The sequence below is a fragment of the Dendropsophus ebraccatus genome, chromosome 3 (assembly GCF_027789765.1).
Source record: "Dendropsophus ebraccatus isolate aDenEbr1 chromosome 3, aDenEbr1.pat, whole genome shotgun sequence".
Taxonomy (NCBI): Eukaryota; Metazoa; Chordata; class Amphibia; order Anura; family Hylidae; genus Dendropsophus; species Dendropsophus ebraccatus.
In genome coordinates, this window is record NC_091456.1 from 161,962,362 (window position 1) to 161,978,181 (window position 15,820).

General features: G+C 45.7%; 1 protein-coding gene across 3 annotated transcripts in view; it reads right to left on the reverse strand.

The window, feature by feature from the left end:
* HOMER1 (homer scaffold protein 1) overlaps nt 1-13,206 on the reverse strand; it is a 94,196-nt gene extending 80,990 nt beyond the window's left edge. Inside the window, exons 1-3 of one of the 3 annotated variants that reach the window (XM_069964712.1) lie at nt 13,089-13,206; nt 8,515-8,769; nt 5,462-6,020 (exon numbers count right to left, since the gene is read on the reverse strand). In XM_069964712.1, coding sequence (XP_069820813.1) covers nt 5,462-5,466 — 5 coding nt within the window. In that variant the 5' untranslated portion in view covers nt 5,467-6,020; nt 8,515-8,769; nt 13,089-13,206. Of the gene's footprint in view, nt 1-5,461; nt 6,021-8,514; nt 8,770-13,068 lie in introns of all 3 variants that reach the window. The other 2 variants (XM_069964711.1, XM_069964713.1) reach the window with 2 other exon arrangements.
* Between the last annotated feature and the right edge of the window lie 2,614 nt (nt 13,207-15,820).

The following is a 15,820-nucleotide window of genomic DNA, read 5'->3' on the forward strand; positions in this document are numbered from 1 at the left end:
GACTTCCATAGAGGACTCTACTCCCAGGCGTACACAATCTCACCCAGTACCTTCCATAGAGGACTCTCACCAGGCGTACACAATCTCACCCAGTACCTTCCATAGAGGACTCTTTCACCAGGCGTACACAATCTCACCCTGTGACTTGCATAGAGGACTCTACTCCCAGGCGTACACAATCTCACCCTGTGACTTCCACAGAGGACTCTTCCGCCAGGCGTACACAATCTCACCCAGTACCTTCCATAGAGGACTCTTTCACCAGGCGTACACAATCTCACCCAGTACCTTCCATAGAGGACTCTTTCACCAGGCGTACACAATCTCACCCTGTGACTTCCACAGAGGACTCTTCCGCCAGGCGTACACAATCTCACCCAGTACCTTCCATAGAGGACTCTTTCACCAGGCGTACACAATCTCACCCAGTACCTTCCATAGAGGACTCTTTCACCAGGCGTACACAATCTCACCCTGTGACTTCCATAGAGGACTCTACTCCCAGGCGTACACAATCTCACCCTGTGACTTCCACAGAGGACTCTTCCGCCAGGCGTACACAATCTCACCCAGTACCTTCCATAGAGGACTCTTTCACCAGGCGTACACAATCTCACCCAGTACCTTCCATAGAGGACTCTTTCACCAGGCGTACACAATCTCACCCTGTGACTTCCACAGAGGACTCTTCCGCCAGGCGTACACAATCTCACCCAGTACCTTCCATAGAGGACTCTTTCACCAGGCGTACACAATCTCACCCTGTGACTTGCATAGAGGACTCTACTCCCAGGCGTACACAATCTCACCCTGTGACTTCCACAGAGGACTCTTCCGCCAGGCGTACACAATCTCACCCAGTACCTTCCATAGAGGACTCTTTCACCAGGCGTACACAATCTCACCCAGTACCTTCCATAGAGGACTCTTTCACCAGGCGTACACAATCTCACCCTGTGACTTCCACAGAGGACTCTTCCGCCAGGCGTACACAATCTCACCCAGTACCTTCCATAGAGGACTCTTCCGCCAGGCGTACACAATCTCACCCAGTACCTTCCATAGAGGACTCTACTCCCAGGCGTACACAATCTCACCCAGTACCTTCCATAGAGGACTCTTCCGCCAGGCGTACACAATCTCACCCAGTACCCTCCATAGAGGACTCTTCCGCCAGGCGTACACAATCTCACCCAGTACCTTCCATAGAGGACTCTACTCCCAGGCGTACACAATCTCACCCAGTACCTTCCATAGAGGACTCTTCCGCCAGGCGTACACAATCTCACCCTGTGACTTCCATAGAGGACTCTACTCCCAGGCGTACACAATCTCACCCTGTTACAATAACATAACTGTCTCTGAAAGCTACACAATCATATTCTATGCATGTGCTTTTATTTATCATCTAAACACAGACCAGATAGCTTCCTACCCAGGACCGACATCAGGTAGCTGTCAAACAATATGGGACTGATATCATGAAACAGTGAATTGTTCAGTAGCTCAAAAATGACTATTATCTGTGCGTAGTGTATCTGATGAAAGAGTCTTTACTGGATCCTACTGCCCACTGCTTATATGCCTAAGTCTATATTTGTCTTGTAGGGGACTACAAATAGCAGAACAACCTTGGAGTATTCCTATTTAATCCTTTATGACATCTTCATAGTCTGATAGTTATAGGTCCTTGGGCCTATCTTGAGATCAAGGGCAAGCCAACCCCCTCCAGCCTGTCTGTGACCACCAAATGTGGCTGTAAATGGACTGTTTTACATGATTTACTTAACTCCCATAGAGTTGTAAAAACAGTGTAGATGCACCCTGGCCGCCTCTGGATGGTGGGCCTTGATCTTGAGACAGAGCTAGGAACGGCATCTATCTATCTATCTATGGCATATCCTGTGGACATAACATGAATGTTCATTCTGGAACACCTCTTTAAAGAACGTGTCTCATAAAGTCCATGACTTTTAAAATGAAACCAGCGTACCTACAGATGGCTGTGGGTCTGACTCCTTTAACCACCAGTGAACAGCTGTTATTGCTGGGGGATGTCACAGCCAGCTACACAGAGTTGTGGAACCCCGCTATGGTGTCCATATCCCCTTATGGGACATACAGACAGGTTGGTGTGGAGAGTCCTTTCCTTTTCATTTTCACAGCTATCCTGCTGATCCCTGGGTGCCTTACCTTAGTATTAGACAGGAATATTATTAGGCCAATATCACCTTGTATAATAGGGCTAATGACCAGTTGAGGAACAAGTAGATGCTTATTCATTGGCTGACCTGCTAAAAAATTATTGGCCGCATGTGCAATAGCAGAAGGCATGACTGATCGAGCCTAACCACCAAGATCAGTGTTCATTTACAGACAAGCGAATGCAACCCTAAGCGAGTCCGTCCTGTCCTTGCTCAGAAGGATATCATGAAACACCTTTGGAGTGCTGCAACTCTGATTTAGAAATAGTAATGAAATGAAAGGTCTTATGCTGCGTTTACACGTAACGATTATTGGCCCGATCGTACGATTAGCGATGTCGGATTTACGATTTTTTTTTTATAACGATCAGCGTTTAGATGGTACGATATACGAATATTCGCACTGCGATCGTTTAAGCCTATCTCACACATTGGTTAAATCGGCAAACGACTGTTCACACGGAACGATTTGCGAATTTTTTGCGTACGATGAACAACGATTTGATGACCTGATGAAAGATCAAAATGTACGATTTATCGTGCGTCGTTCGATCGTTCGCTGCGTTTACACGTACGATTATCGTTCGAATTCGACCGTTATCGCGCAAATTCGCACGATAATCGTTACGTGTAAACACAGCATTAGCGTACCCCATATTAGTTATCCCAAATGACCACTAATCATCTATGCACAGGACAAGAGATATGTGTCTGGCTGGGGAGGCAATAAGGAGAGTGGGGGTCCTTAGTACCCCTGTTTGAATGGGAGGAGTATGAATATTGCCCCTCCTTTTACACTCTACGGGGCAGCCATGGCAATCAGCTATCTTCAGCAATCCCGTAGAGTTTGGAAGGAGCGGCAGTGCACAGACTCAACTTTGAATCCATTCAGATGGTGCTATCAGGATCTGCTGATCAGACAGTTGTAAGGGACCTATTACACAGAACGATTTTGAACAATTAACGACTAATGCTGCGTTTACACGTAACGATTATTGGCCCGATCGTACGATTAGCAATGTCGGATTTACGATTTTTTTTTTATAACGATCAGCGTTTAGAAGGTACGATATATCGTACGAAAATTTGCACTGCGATCGTTTTGCGATCGTTTAAGCCTATCTCACACATTAGTTAAATCGGTGAACGACTGTTCACATGGAACGATTTGCGAATTTTTTGTGTACGATGAACGACGATTTGCTGACCTGATGAAAGATCACGATGTACGATTTATCGTGCGTCGTTCGATCGTTCGCTGCGTTTACACGTACGATTATCGTTCCAATTCGACCGTTATCGCGCAAATTCGCACGATAATCGTTACGTGTAAACGCAGCATAACGATAAACAATTGCAAACGAGATTGTTTATCGTTAACCTAAAATCCTTCTCCATATTACACAGAACGATGGTCGTTAGTTACTATGACCGTTATTGTGATCGTTACTGCGATCGTTTACTCCTTCTGATCCCAGCAAAGCAATGGACAATGTGGAATTACAGCGAACGATTAGTGAAGGATTAGCGAATGAATAACGATAATTTTAGGTTCAGATCTAAATCAACGATCGCCACACAAACAATTTTTCAATCGTTGCCTGCAATTACACAGAACGATAAACATTTAAATTCGAACAATATAATGATTTTTCGCAAGATAATCGTCCCGTGTAATAGGGCCCTAAGTCTCTACTCAAATTGCACCCTGGCCCTCTATTCACCAGCATCTCCCTCAGCCTTATCCCCTCTACACGTTTGGGTCCAGCTGACAACCTAACCTGCATCTGAGTGTAACAGCTCCTACAACTCATATCTCTCTTCATTACAGGGTAGTGCTAAATAGTTGTCACTGTCACCGCAACTTAGATACAGCACTCAACGAGTAATACTATGAAATTAAGCACAGAAAATTGAAAGGTCATCTTTCTATGATTTATTCCCCCCACCTTTACATGGGGCCATAGACACCTGCCTACTGAGCCTACTCTAGGTCCCTTTTCTGCTCCAGAGAAGTTTATTTTAGGCTTTCCTAACATTTCAGAGACATCCCAACAAGAACAACATTTCAGATCATTTACGCCAACAACACAGAACATTATTTATTGAATATTGATCTTAATATTTTCTGTGAGCAGCCGACCATCTGAGTCCAAGAAGTATCTATCCTTCTTTCTTTCCTGTCGCTCCAGTTTTGAGACCCCTCAGAATTATTTACCTACATAGACATGCCGGATATAGGCAGTCTTTTTTTGTATACTTTACTTTTATATGGTTTTCTATCACGACCTTAGGTCACTTGTCCATTAACAATCCCAGGCTGGAGGCTGCAGTGAGCCTCAACTTCCCAGCAGTCATCCTATCACGTATTTAACTCTTTACCTATTCATTTTCGAGGAGCTGACCCCTTAAATATACTGACTTTATATTTTCCAACAAAATATTTGATTTTTGCGCAAATCTGACTAGGACTCCCGCAGCTATCATTAAACATCATACTGATGGGAGGCCTTTTAATAGTTGTATATAACTCGACTGGTTAAAGGGGTAGTTCACCCCAATTTTGTTTCTTTCTAATCAACTGGTGGCAGCCAGTGGCAGATATTTGTCTTTTACTTCTATTTAAAAAAAATCTCAACTTATCCAGTACTTAACAGCTGCTGTATGCCCTGCAGGAAGTGGTGATCTTTCCAGTCTGGGGAGCAGGAGAGGTTCTCTATGGGGATTTGGTACTGGTCTGGACAGTTCCTGACTGTGTCAGACTGGAAAGATTACACCACTTCCTGCAGGGCATACAGCAGCTGATAAGTACTGTAAGACTGGAGATTTTTTTAAAAGAAGTAAATTACAAATCTCTGAAACTTTCTGGCACTAGTTGATTTGAAAAAAAAAAATAAAATGGTGAACCATGCCTTTAATAAGGTGACGGTATACGGAGCGCCGATCTGGTGTAGTGTCCAGTTGCTTTAATACATTTTATTAAAACAGACAGTCCCATCAATCTCCCTTAAGAGTTTTATGTATTTGCGGCAGACAATAAATCTAACGTATGATGTCACTTTACTACCATTAACTATGCCTTAGTGTCACTTTAGTATCCTATGGGCTGATTTATGGGGCATTTAGGTTGTACACATTATGCATGAAGAAAACAGAGTCTGACAAAGTAGTCTTGGCTATGAATCATATAGATGTCTAGACGGACGGACTCCATGTTAAGGTCATGCCATAGATGTGACGGGTGAATGCACACTTACCCCATTTTGCCCAGATAAGATTTTGCACTGAAGTGATGTCCAGAACTTTCACACTTTTTCTTCTTCTACCATCGGCACTGCTCTGTGTTTTCTTGAATCAGATTTTGTCTCATAGACGGTCAAACTCCTCCACCGTGCGTCACTCCTCAGAGTAACCCAGATACGTGAATTGTCTGGCTTTTAAATCCAAGGATAATTCCAAAATGAAAACAAATGAAAGGAGCGAGCAGTTTTTTCTTTTCATGTAGAACTTACTGTAGTAAAAAATAACAACTGTATATTAAAAAAAGTATATCCACCAAAATAGGCGCGCATTCATGTGCCTTCTTCTCCCAGAGTCTCGTAGTTTCAGGCAACACTAGGAAGCCAGCCCAATGCTTATTCCAATCATGTCCTTCTTGACAAAGATCCGCTTCCCACGCTCCTCTTCCCACACACACAGACATATATACAGTATGCACCAGTGTGACCAATAACTGCAGACCGCCCAGGTCTCCTTCCTGTGCTAGAACCAAGCCTCCTCTTCCTCCTGGGACTTCTCTGCAGGAGGGATCCAGTACTATGGAGCACAAGGAGAAAGTATCAGGAGGCAAAGCAGGATGAGAACTGGATGTATGGATGATAGCTAGCTAGCTAGATAGGAGATAGATAGATACATACATACATACATACATACATAGGAGATAGATAGATAGATAGATAGATAGATAGATAGATAGATAGATAGATAGATAGATAGATAGAACTGGATGCATGGATGATAGCTAGCTTGCTAGATAGGAGATAGATAGATAGATAGATAGATAGATAGATAGATAGATACATACATACATACATACATACATACATAGGAGATAGATAGATAGATAGATAGATAGATAGATAGATAGATCTGGATGTATGGATGATAGCTAGCTTGCTAGATAGGAGATAGATAGATAGATAGATAGATAGATAGATAGATAGATAGATAGATAGATAGATAGATAGATAGATAGATACATACATACATACATACATACATAGGAGATAGATAGATAGATAGATAGATAGATAGATAGATCTGGATGTATGGATGATAGCTAGCTTGCTAGATAGGAGATAGATAGATAGATAGATACATACATACATACGAGATAGATAGATAGATGATAGATAGATAGATAGATAGATAGAAGATAGATACATAGCAGATAGATAGATAGATAGATAGATAGATAGGAGATAGATAGATAGATAGATAGATAGATAGATAGATAGATAGATAGATGATAGATAGATAGAAGATAGATACATAGCAGATAGATAGATAGATAGATAGATAGATAGATAGATAGATAGATAGATAGGAGATAGATAGATAGATAGATAGATAGATAGATAGGAGATAGATAGATAGATAGATGATAGATAGATAGAAGATAGATACATAGCAGATAGATAGATAGATAGATAGGAGATAGATAGATAGATAGATAGATAGATAGATAGATAGATAGATAGATAGATAGATAGAAGATAGATAGATAGCAGATAGATAGATAGATAGATAGATAGATAGATAGATAGATAGGAGATAGATACATAGCAGATAGATAGATAGATTGATAGATAGATAGATAGATAGATAGATAGATAGGAGATAGATAGATAGATTGATAGATAGATAGATAGATAGATAGATAGATAGATTGATAGATTGATAGATAGATACATAGCAGATAGATAGATAGAAGATAGATAGATAGATAGATAGATAGATAGATAGATAGATAGGAGATAGATACATAGCAGATAGATAGATAGATAGATAGATAGATAGATAGATAGATAGAAAGATAGATAGATCCATAGGAGATAGATAGATAGATAGATAGAAAGATAGATAGATACATAGGAGATAGATAGATAGATAGATAGATAGATAGAGACATACATACATAGGAGATAGATAAATAGATAGATAGATAGAAAGTAGACTGATAAAAAAATCAGAAAGATGGAACATGAAAGCTATATATATACAGATAGTGAAGATATTTAGATAAATAAAAAGGTACAAAGATAAGATAAATAGATAGATAAATAGACAGTAGACTTATAATATGATCTATTGATCGATGCTATAAATAGATTAGATAGCTAATCTAGATAACTAGATAGTAGGCAAAAAGATATATACATAGACACATATGAGATAGACAGACAGATAGAAATATACATAGACATAGTAGTAGATAGGTAGAAAAACAACAGAGATAAAAAGATAGATAGATAGTCATAGATAGATAGATAGATAGATAGATAGTCACATATAGATAGATAGATAGATAGATAGATAGATAGATAGATAGATAGTTAGTCACAGACAGATAGATAGATAGTCACATATAGATAGATAGTCACAGATTGATTGATAGTCACAGACAGATAGTAACAGATAGATAATAGATAGTCACAGATTGATAAATAGATAGATAGACACAGATAGCTGGATAATCACAGATAGTCACAGACAGATAGATAGTAACAGATAGATAATAGATAGTCACAGATAGATGGATAGTCACAGATAGATAGATAGTAGCATAGTGGATACATTACACATGGGACAGATGGTAACATGAGAGTCGGCTGCTCTGGGTATATACCTGACCTATTATTCATGAAGCTTAGAGAATGTAACTTTACATTGAACACATTAGATGTGGGTCCTGGATAAGTCCATATCCTTAGGAGACTGCTCCTCGGAGAGCACCGGCATACTGCAGCAGGACGGCTAGGATACTGCTGTATATTCATGAAAATTATATTATGCAACATGAAGTAAAACTAGTTTAATATGGATTATATTCTGCAGCTCTTATTCCACTAATGAATATTCCTGTAGGATGGGGATGAGGAGAGAGCAGGAGATATAGGAGCCTATACTGGGGTATATACATAGGGTGCTGGGTCTATGACAGTGCTGCAGACTATCTCATCTCACTAGTGCATTACATGATGGGGTTCATGCATGAAATAGATGGTGATATACAGTGCAGGGGATGTACCTGGTGCTGGATCCTAGCCGAGCAGCAGCAGCAGAGCTGGAGGGTCGGGGATGACAGAATGTGACATTGCAGGGGGCTGCAGCTTCTCCTCCAGAGCCGGGCTCACACAGGCGGCGCCTTCAGCACCATGGACAGCAGCAGTGGGCGCTCGCTGGCAGCAGAGGGAGCAGCTCGTGGGCAGCCATCAGCAGCGGCAGCAGCGGCAGCAGGGCACAGCAGGCAGCCATCCTTCAGCTGCTGGCACCGAGCATGTCTCTGTAATACACAGGGACAGGAGGGTAACGGGGACGGGGGGCGGAGACAGCAGCCGTAATAACCCCGGATGGCAAGGACAGCGCCGCCCTCAGCAGCTCGGCCTGCCGCCTCTAATCCGCGGCCAAGTGGCCACCCAGCCCGGCTGCCACCTTCCCGTGCCCTTGCATTGGATCCCATGCCAGCTGGGTTACATGCACAGGTCGCTGCCATAGCATTATAGCACCCAGACTACACCAACACAACAAGGATAAGCAATTTACAGTCTGCATGCTGCCACCTGGCTCTATATACCCCCATTGCCTGACTTCTGTGGCATATGCCCCCCCGATCTACAGATCAGCAGCAAGAAAAGCCTCATGTTATGTAACATGGCTACAGACCTATGCAACTATGCCTGGAGGAACAGAAGGAAACTGGCAGCCACTCACCTCCTAATGCAAGTGAAGGCCCCAGATAGAAGAGCTGCTGGATGTGCATAGGAGGCTGTGCACACTCCCCCATCTGTCACAATAGCGTTATAGCACATGCACTAGTTCTGTGTCAGTACAGGAGGAGGAGGAGGCTGCATTCAATGACTGATGGAGTGTGCAATCCTATGTGTGATGCTAGTGCAGGCTGAGAGGTTGCATAGTGAGTGTGCATCATGGGTGGAAGATTACAATGACTGTAGGTGAATGCATGTGTGTAATGGTTGTGCAGGATGTGAGTGTGCCCTGTGTATTATGGTTGTGCAGGATGTGAGTGTGTCCTGTGTGCAATGGTTGTGTAGGATGTGAGTGTGTCATGTGTAATGGTTGTGCAGGATGTGAGTGTGTCATGTGTAATGGTTGTGCAGGATGTGAGTGTGTCATGTGTGTAATGGTGTGCAGGATGTGAGTGTGTCATGTGTGTAATGGTTGTGCAGGATGTGAATGTTTCCTGTGTGTAATGGGTGTGCAGGATGTGAGTGTGTCATGTGTGTAATGGTGTGCAGGATGTGAGTGTGTCATGTGTGTAATGGTCGTGCAGGATGTGAGTGTGTCATGTGTGTCATGGTTGTGCAGGATGTGTGTCATGGTTGTGCAGGATGTGAGTATGCCCTGTGTGTTATGGTTGTGCAGGATGTGAGTGTGCCCTGTGTGTTATGAGTGTGCAGGATGTGAGTGTGCCCTGTGTGTAATGGTTGTGCAGGATGTGAGTGTGCCCTGTGTGTAATGGTTGGGCAGGATGTGAGTGTGCCCTGTGTGTAATGGTTGTGCAGGATTTGAGTGTGTAATGGTTGTGCAGGATGTGAGTGTGCCTTGTGTGTTATGGTTGTGCAGGATGTGAGTGTGTAATGGTTGTGCAGGATGTGAGTGTGTAATGGTTGTGCAGGATGTGAGTGTGTCCTGTGTGTTATGGTTGTGCAGGATGTGAGTGTGCCCTGTGTGTAATTGTTGTGCAGGATGTGAGTGTGCCCTGTGTGTTATGGTTGTGCAGGATGTGAGTGTGTCCTGTGTGTTATGGTTGTGCAGGATGTGAGTGTGCCCTGTGTGTAATTGTTGTGCAGGATGTGAGTGTGCCCTGTGTGTTATGGTTGTGCAGGATGTGAGTGTGCCCTGTGTGTTATGGTTGTGCAGGTTGTGAGTGTGCCCTGTGTGCAGGATGTGAGTGTGCCCTGTGTGTTATGGTTGTGCAGGATGTGAGTGTGCCCTGTGTGTTATGGTTGTGCAGGTTGTGAGTGTGCCCTGTGTGCAGGATGTGAGTGTGCCCTGTGTGTTATGGTTGTGCAGGATGTGAGTGTGCCCTGTGTGTTATGGTTGTGCAGGTTGTGAGTGTGCCCTGTGTGTTATGGTTGTGCAGGATGTGAGTGTGCCCTGTGTGTTATGGTTGTGCAGGTTGTGAGTGTGCCCTGTGTGCAGGATGTGTGTGTGCCCTGTGTGTTATGGTTGTGCAGGATGTGAGTGTGCCCTGTGTGTTATGGTTGTGCAGGTTGTGAGTGTGCCCTGTGTGCAGGATGTGAGTGTGCCCTGTGTGTTATGGTTGTGCAGGATGTGAGTGTGCCCTGTGTGTTATGGTTGTGCAGGTTGTGAGTGTGCCCTGTGTGCAGGATGTGAGTGTGCCCTGTGTGCAGGATGTGAGTGTGCCCTGTGTGTTATGGTTGTGCAGGATGTGTGCCCTGTGTGTTATGGTTGTGCAGGATGTGTGCCCTGTGTGCAGGTTGTGAGTGTGCCCTGTGTGTTATGGTTGTGCAGGATGTGTGCCCTGTGTGCAGGTTGTGAGTGTGCCCTGTGTGTTATGGTTGTGCAGGATGTGTGCCCTGTGTGTTATGGTTGTGCAGGATGTGTGCCCTGTGTGCAGGTTGTGAGTGTGCCCTGTGTGTTATGGTTGTGCAGGATGTGTGCCCTGTGTGTTATGGTTGTGCAGGATGTGTGCCCTGTGTGTTATGGTTGTGCAGGATGTGTGCCCTGTGTGCAGGTTGTGAGTGTGCCCTGTGTGTTATGGTTGTGCAGGATGTGAGTATGCCCTGTGTGTTATGGTTGTGCAGGATGTGAGTGTGCCCTGTGTGTTATGAGTGTGCAGGATGTGAGTGTGCCCTGTGTGTTATGGTTGTGCAGGATGTGTGCCCTGTGTGTTATGGTTGTGCAGGATGTGTGCCCTGTGTGCAGGTTGTGAGTGTGCCCTGTGTGTTATGGTTGTGCAGGATGTGTGCCCTGTGTGTTATGGTTGTGCAGGATGTGTGCCCTGTGTGTTATGGTTGTGCAGGATGTGTGCCCTGTGTGCAGGTTGTGAGTGTGCCCTGTGTGTTATGGTTGTGCAGGATGTGTGCCCTGTGTGCAGGTTGTGAGTGTGCCCTGTGTGTTATGGTTGTGCAGGATGTGAGTATGCCCTGTGTGTTATGGTTGTGCAGGATGTGTGCCCTGTGTGCAGGATGTGAGTGTGCCCTGTGTGTTATGGTTGTGCAGGATGTGAGTGTGCCCTGTGTGTTATGGTTGTGCAGGTTGTGAGTGTGCCCTGTGTGTTATGGTTGTGCAGGATGTGAGTGTGCCCTGTGTGTTATGGTTGTGCAGGTTGTGAGTGTGCCCTGTGTGCAGGATGTGTGTGTGCCCTGTGTGTTATGGTTGTGCAGGATGTGAGTGTGCCCTGTGTGTTATGGTTGTGCAGGTTGTGAGTGTGCCCTGTGTGCAGGATGTGAGTGTGCCCTGTGTGTTATGGTTGTGCAGGATGTGAGTGTGCCCTGTGTGTTATGGTTGTGCAGGTTGTGAGTGTGCCCTGTGTGCAGGATGTGAGTGTGCCCTGTGTGCAGGATGTGAGTGTGCCCTGTGTGTTATGGTTGTGCAGGATGTGTGCCCTGTGTGTTATGGTTGTGCAGGATGTGTGCCCTGTGTGCAGGTTGTGAGTGTGCCCTGTGTGTTATGGTTGTGCAGGATGTGTGCCCTGTGTGCAGGTTGTGAGTGTGCCCTGTGTGTTATGGTTGTGCAGGATGTGTGCCCTGTGTGTTATGGTTGTGCAGGATGTGTGCCCTGTGTGCAGGTTGTGAGTGTGCCCTGTGTGTTATGGTTGTGCAGGATGTGTGCCCTGTGTGTTATGGTTGTGCAGGATGTGTGCCCTGTGTGTTATGGTTGTGCAGGATGTGTGCCCTGTGTGCAGGTTGTGAGTGTGCCCTGTGTGTTATGGTTGTGCAGGATGTGAGTATGCCCTGTGTGTTATGGTTGTGCAGGATGTGAGTGTGCCCTGTGTGTTATGAGTGTGCAGGATGTGAGTGTGCCCTGTGTGTTATGGTTGTGCAGGATGTGTGCCCTGTGTGTTATGGTTGTGCAGGATGTGTGCCCTGTGTGCAGGTTGTGAGTGTGCCCTGTGTGTTATGGTTGTGCAGGATGTGTGCCCTGTGTGTTATGGTTGTGCAGGATGTGTGCCCTGTGTGTTATGGTTGTGCAGGATGTGTGCCCTGTGTGCAGGTTGTGAGTGTGCCCTGTGTGTTATGGTTGTGCAGGATGTGTGCCCTGTGTGCAGGTTGTGAGTGTGCCCTGTGTGTTATGGTTGTGCAGGATGTGAGTATGCCCTGTGTGTTATGGTTGTGCAGGATGTGTGCCCTGTGTGCAGGTTGTGAGTGTGCCCTGTGTGTTATGGTTGTGCAGGATGTGTGCCCTGTGTGCAGGTTGTGAGTGTGCCCTGTGTGTTATGGTTGTGCAGGATGTGTGCCCTGTGTGCACATCCCCTGCAGCTGTGTCGGCACTGCCTGGGTATGTGCACAGCAATGTACAGACGATGAGCACCCAGTGAGCACAGAGCATTGTACCGGGTGCAGCGTACACAGAAGCCAATGATGGCAGCACTGACCGCCTGATGATCCCGGTTACCGAGGCTCTGAGGCTGGGATGCGGGCCGGGCCGGTGCCGTCAGTCTGCTCAGACCTTCTCTCCATCCCTCTGCTCTGGAGACATTTAAATAAGCAACGTCATCCCGTTCTCCCCTCCGCATTGACGTCACTCCCGTGTGGGGGATGACGTCAAAGTGCTCAGCGCAGCCGGAAGCGGTTTCTAAATAAGGGGCGAAGGGAGAGGCAGAGAGGCTGGGGGAGGGAGGAGGGGGGCGGGGGAGAGGTGAGTGAGGACCCGGGGAGGGAGGAGGGGGGCGGGGGAGAGGTGAGTGAGGACCCGGGAAGGGAGGAGGGGGGCGGGGGAGAGGTGAGTGAGGACCCGGGGAGAGAGGAGGGGGGCGGGGGAGAGGTGAGTGAGGACCGGGAGGGAGGAGGGGGGCGGGGGAGAGGTGAGTAAGGACCGGGGAGGGAGGAGGGAGCGGGGGAGAGGTGAGTAAGGACCGGGGAGGGAGGAGGGGGGCGGGGGAGAGGTGAGTGAGGACCCGGGGAGGGAGGAGGGGGACGGTGGAGAGGTGAGTGAGGACCGGGAGGGAGGAGGGGGGCGGGGGAGAGGTGAGTAAGGACCCGGGGAGGGAGGAGGGGGTCGGGGGAGAGGTGAGTAAGGACCGGGGAGGGAGGATGGGGGCGGGGGAGAGGTGAGTAAGGACCGGGGAGGGAGGAGGGGGGCGGGGGAGAGGTGAGTAAGGACCGGGGAGGAGGCTTTGTTGTGCTGCTCACCAAAAATAGATGTGTGAGGAGACATGATGCGGCTGAACTTTAGGAGGAAATAACAGCAACACTGTGTAATCCATTCCCACTCACCCAAACACATTATCATCATCACCCTCATCATCCTCATCCACCCAAACACATCATCATCACCCTCATTTGCCTAAACACATCATCATCACCCTTATCACCCTCATCAACCCCACTCACCCAAACACATCATCATCATCACCCTCATTCGCCTAAACACATCATCATCACTCTCATCCTCATCCATCTAAACACATTATCCTCACCCACCCAAACCCATCATCATCCTCATCATCATTATCATCATCCTCATCATCATTATCATCACCCTCATCATCCTCACCCACCCAAACACATCTACCATCATCATCATGATCCCCAGCAGAAGCCTAGGCACATGGTCAGAGATCCCACTCACACCCCTATCCACACTATACAGAGATAAGGATTGTGCCCCCCTGTATCTAGTGCCCCCAGGTATATACTATCCATCTCCCACAATGCAGTCTGCCTTCACAAACATTAGTGAAAGAATGGGCCGTTCTATAGAGCGCAATGATTTCCAGTGTGTACTGTAACAGGAGCCATCACTCCAAGAAGTCCTGAAATCTCTTCCCTCCTAGATCTCCCACCTTTAGCTGTGAGCAGTATTATTAAGAAGATGAAGGGTAAAGGAACCACAGGAGCTCAGTCATTAGGTGGAGGAGACCATATAAAGTTATGAGTGCTGTGGTGCACAGTTCCTAAAAGTCACCATCACTCTGCTGACCAAACCCCATCTTGCATTACAATCAGCACAAAAACTTCACCTCACCTTTATGAAATGGGTTTCCATGGCTGAGCAGCTGCATGCAAGCCTTACATCCCTGAGCACAATGCCAAGAGATAGATGGAGTGATGTAAAGCTGCTACCACTGGGCCCTGGTGTGCGAGAAGTGGGCTCTATGGAGTGATGGATCACACCCAACCTCAACCCCATCCAACTCCATTGGGATGAACTAGTATAAAAAAAACTGTGATCCATAGCCTCTCACCCAAGTGTCTGACCCCACAATGCTCTTCAGATGAATGGGCAAAACTTCCCATAGAAACCTCGAAAATCTTCCTAGAAGAGCGGAGGGGCGGGGAAGGGGGGTCCTGAAGGTGTCTGAATAGACAGTATATTCACTGACCAGCAATATAGCTGTATACTACTGTGTTAATTCCTGTTATTTAATTGTTTTACTGATTATTGGGATATTCGTTTAATAGACTAACCTTTGTTTGATTTTTAGTTAAAAAATAAAAAAAAACACTGTAGTTTTACAGTTCATTTACTCTTCACGACCATCACACCATAGGAATATATGTAAATAGTTCAAAGTATTGCAACATAAAGACTTCATATTGCCCCATTATTACATTTATTGCCCCTCACTTATGGTAATGCCGATGCTAAAACATGTTCCATTACGTCTCAATATTTCTGTTTTACATAATAAAAATCCATGTGAAAAAAAAATTGTAAGAAAAATTAAGTTAAAACAAACAAACTGAATATGTTTTTTTTTATTATATCTAGAGACAGAAGACCCGCACTGGTAACACACAATGTATCTAGTCCTTTGTATATGCCCAGGATCAATATACGGTATGTCACTGTGGTGCTCAGATGGAAACAGAGCATGCGATATATGAAGAAAGAAAGTCCGGCACTCACCCTAAGTAGAGACTACGGTGATTTATTGCAGAGTAGAGCGCTCACAGGGAGGGAGAGATTGCAGATGAACACATAAGTCCTAGGACAGCTGTTTCGGGTTTACCCTTCCTCTGCCAGGAGTCTTCCTGTCAGAGGAAGGGAAAACCCGAAACAGCTGTCCTAGAACTTGTGTGTTCACCTACAATGTCTCCCTCCCTGTGAGTCTTCTATTCTGCAATAAATCATCGTAGTCTCTACTTATGGTGAGTGCCGGACTTTCTATCTTGATATACCGA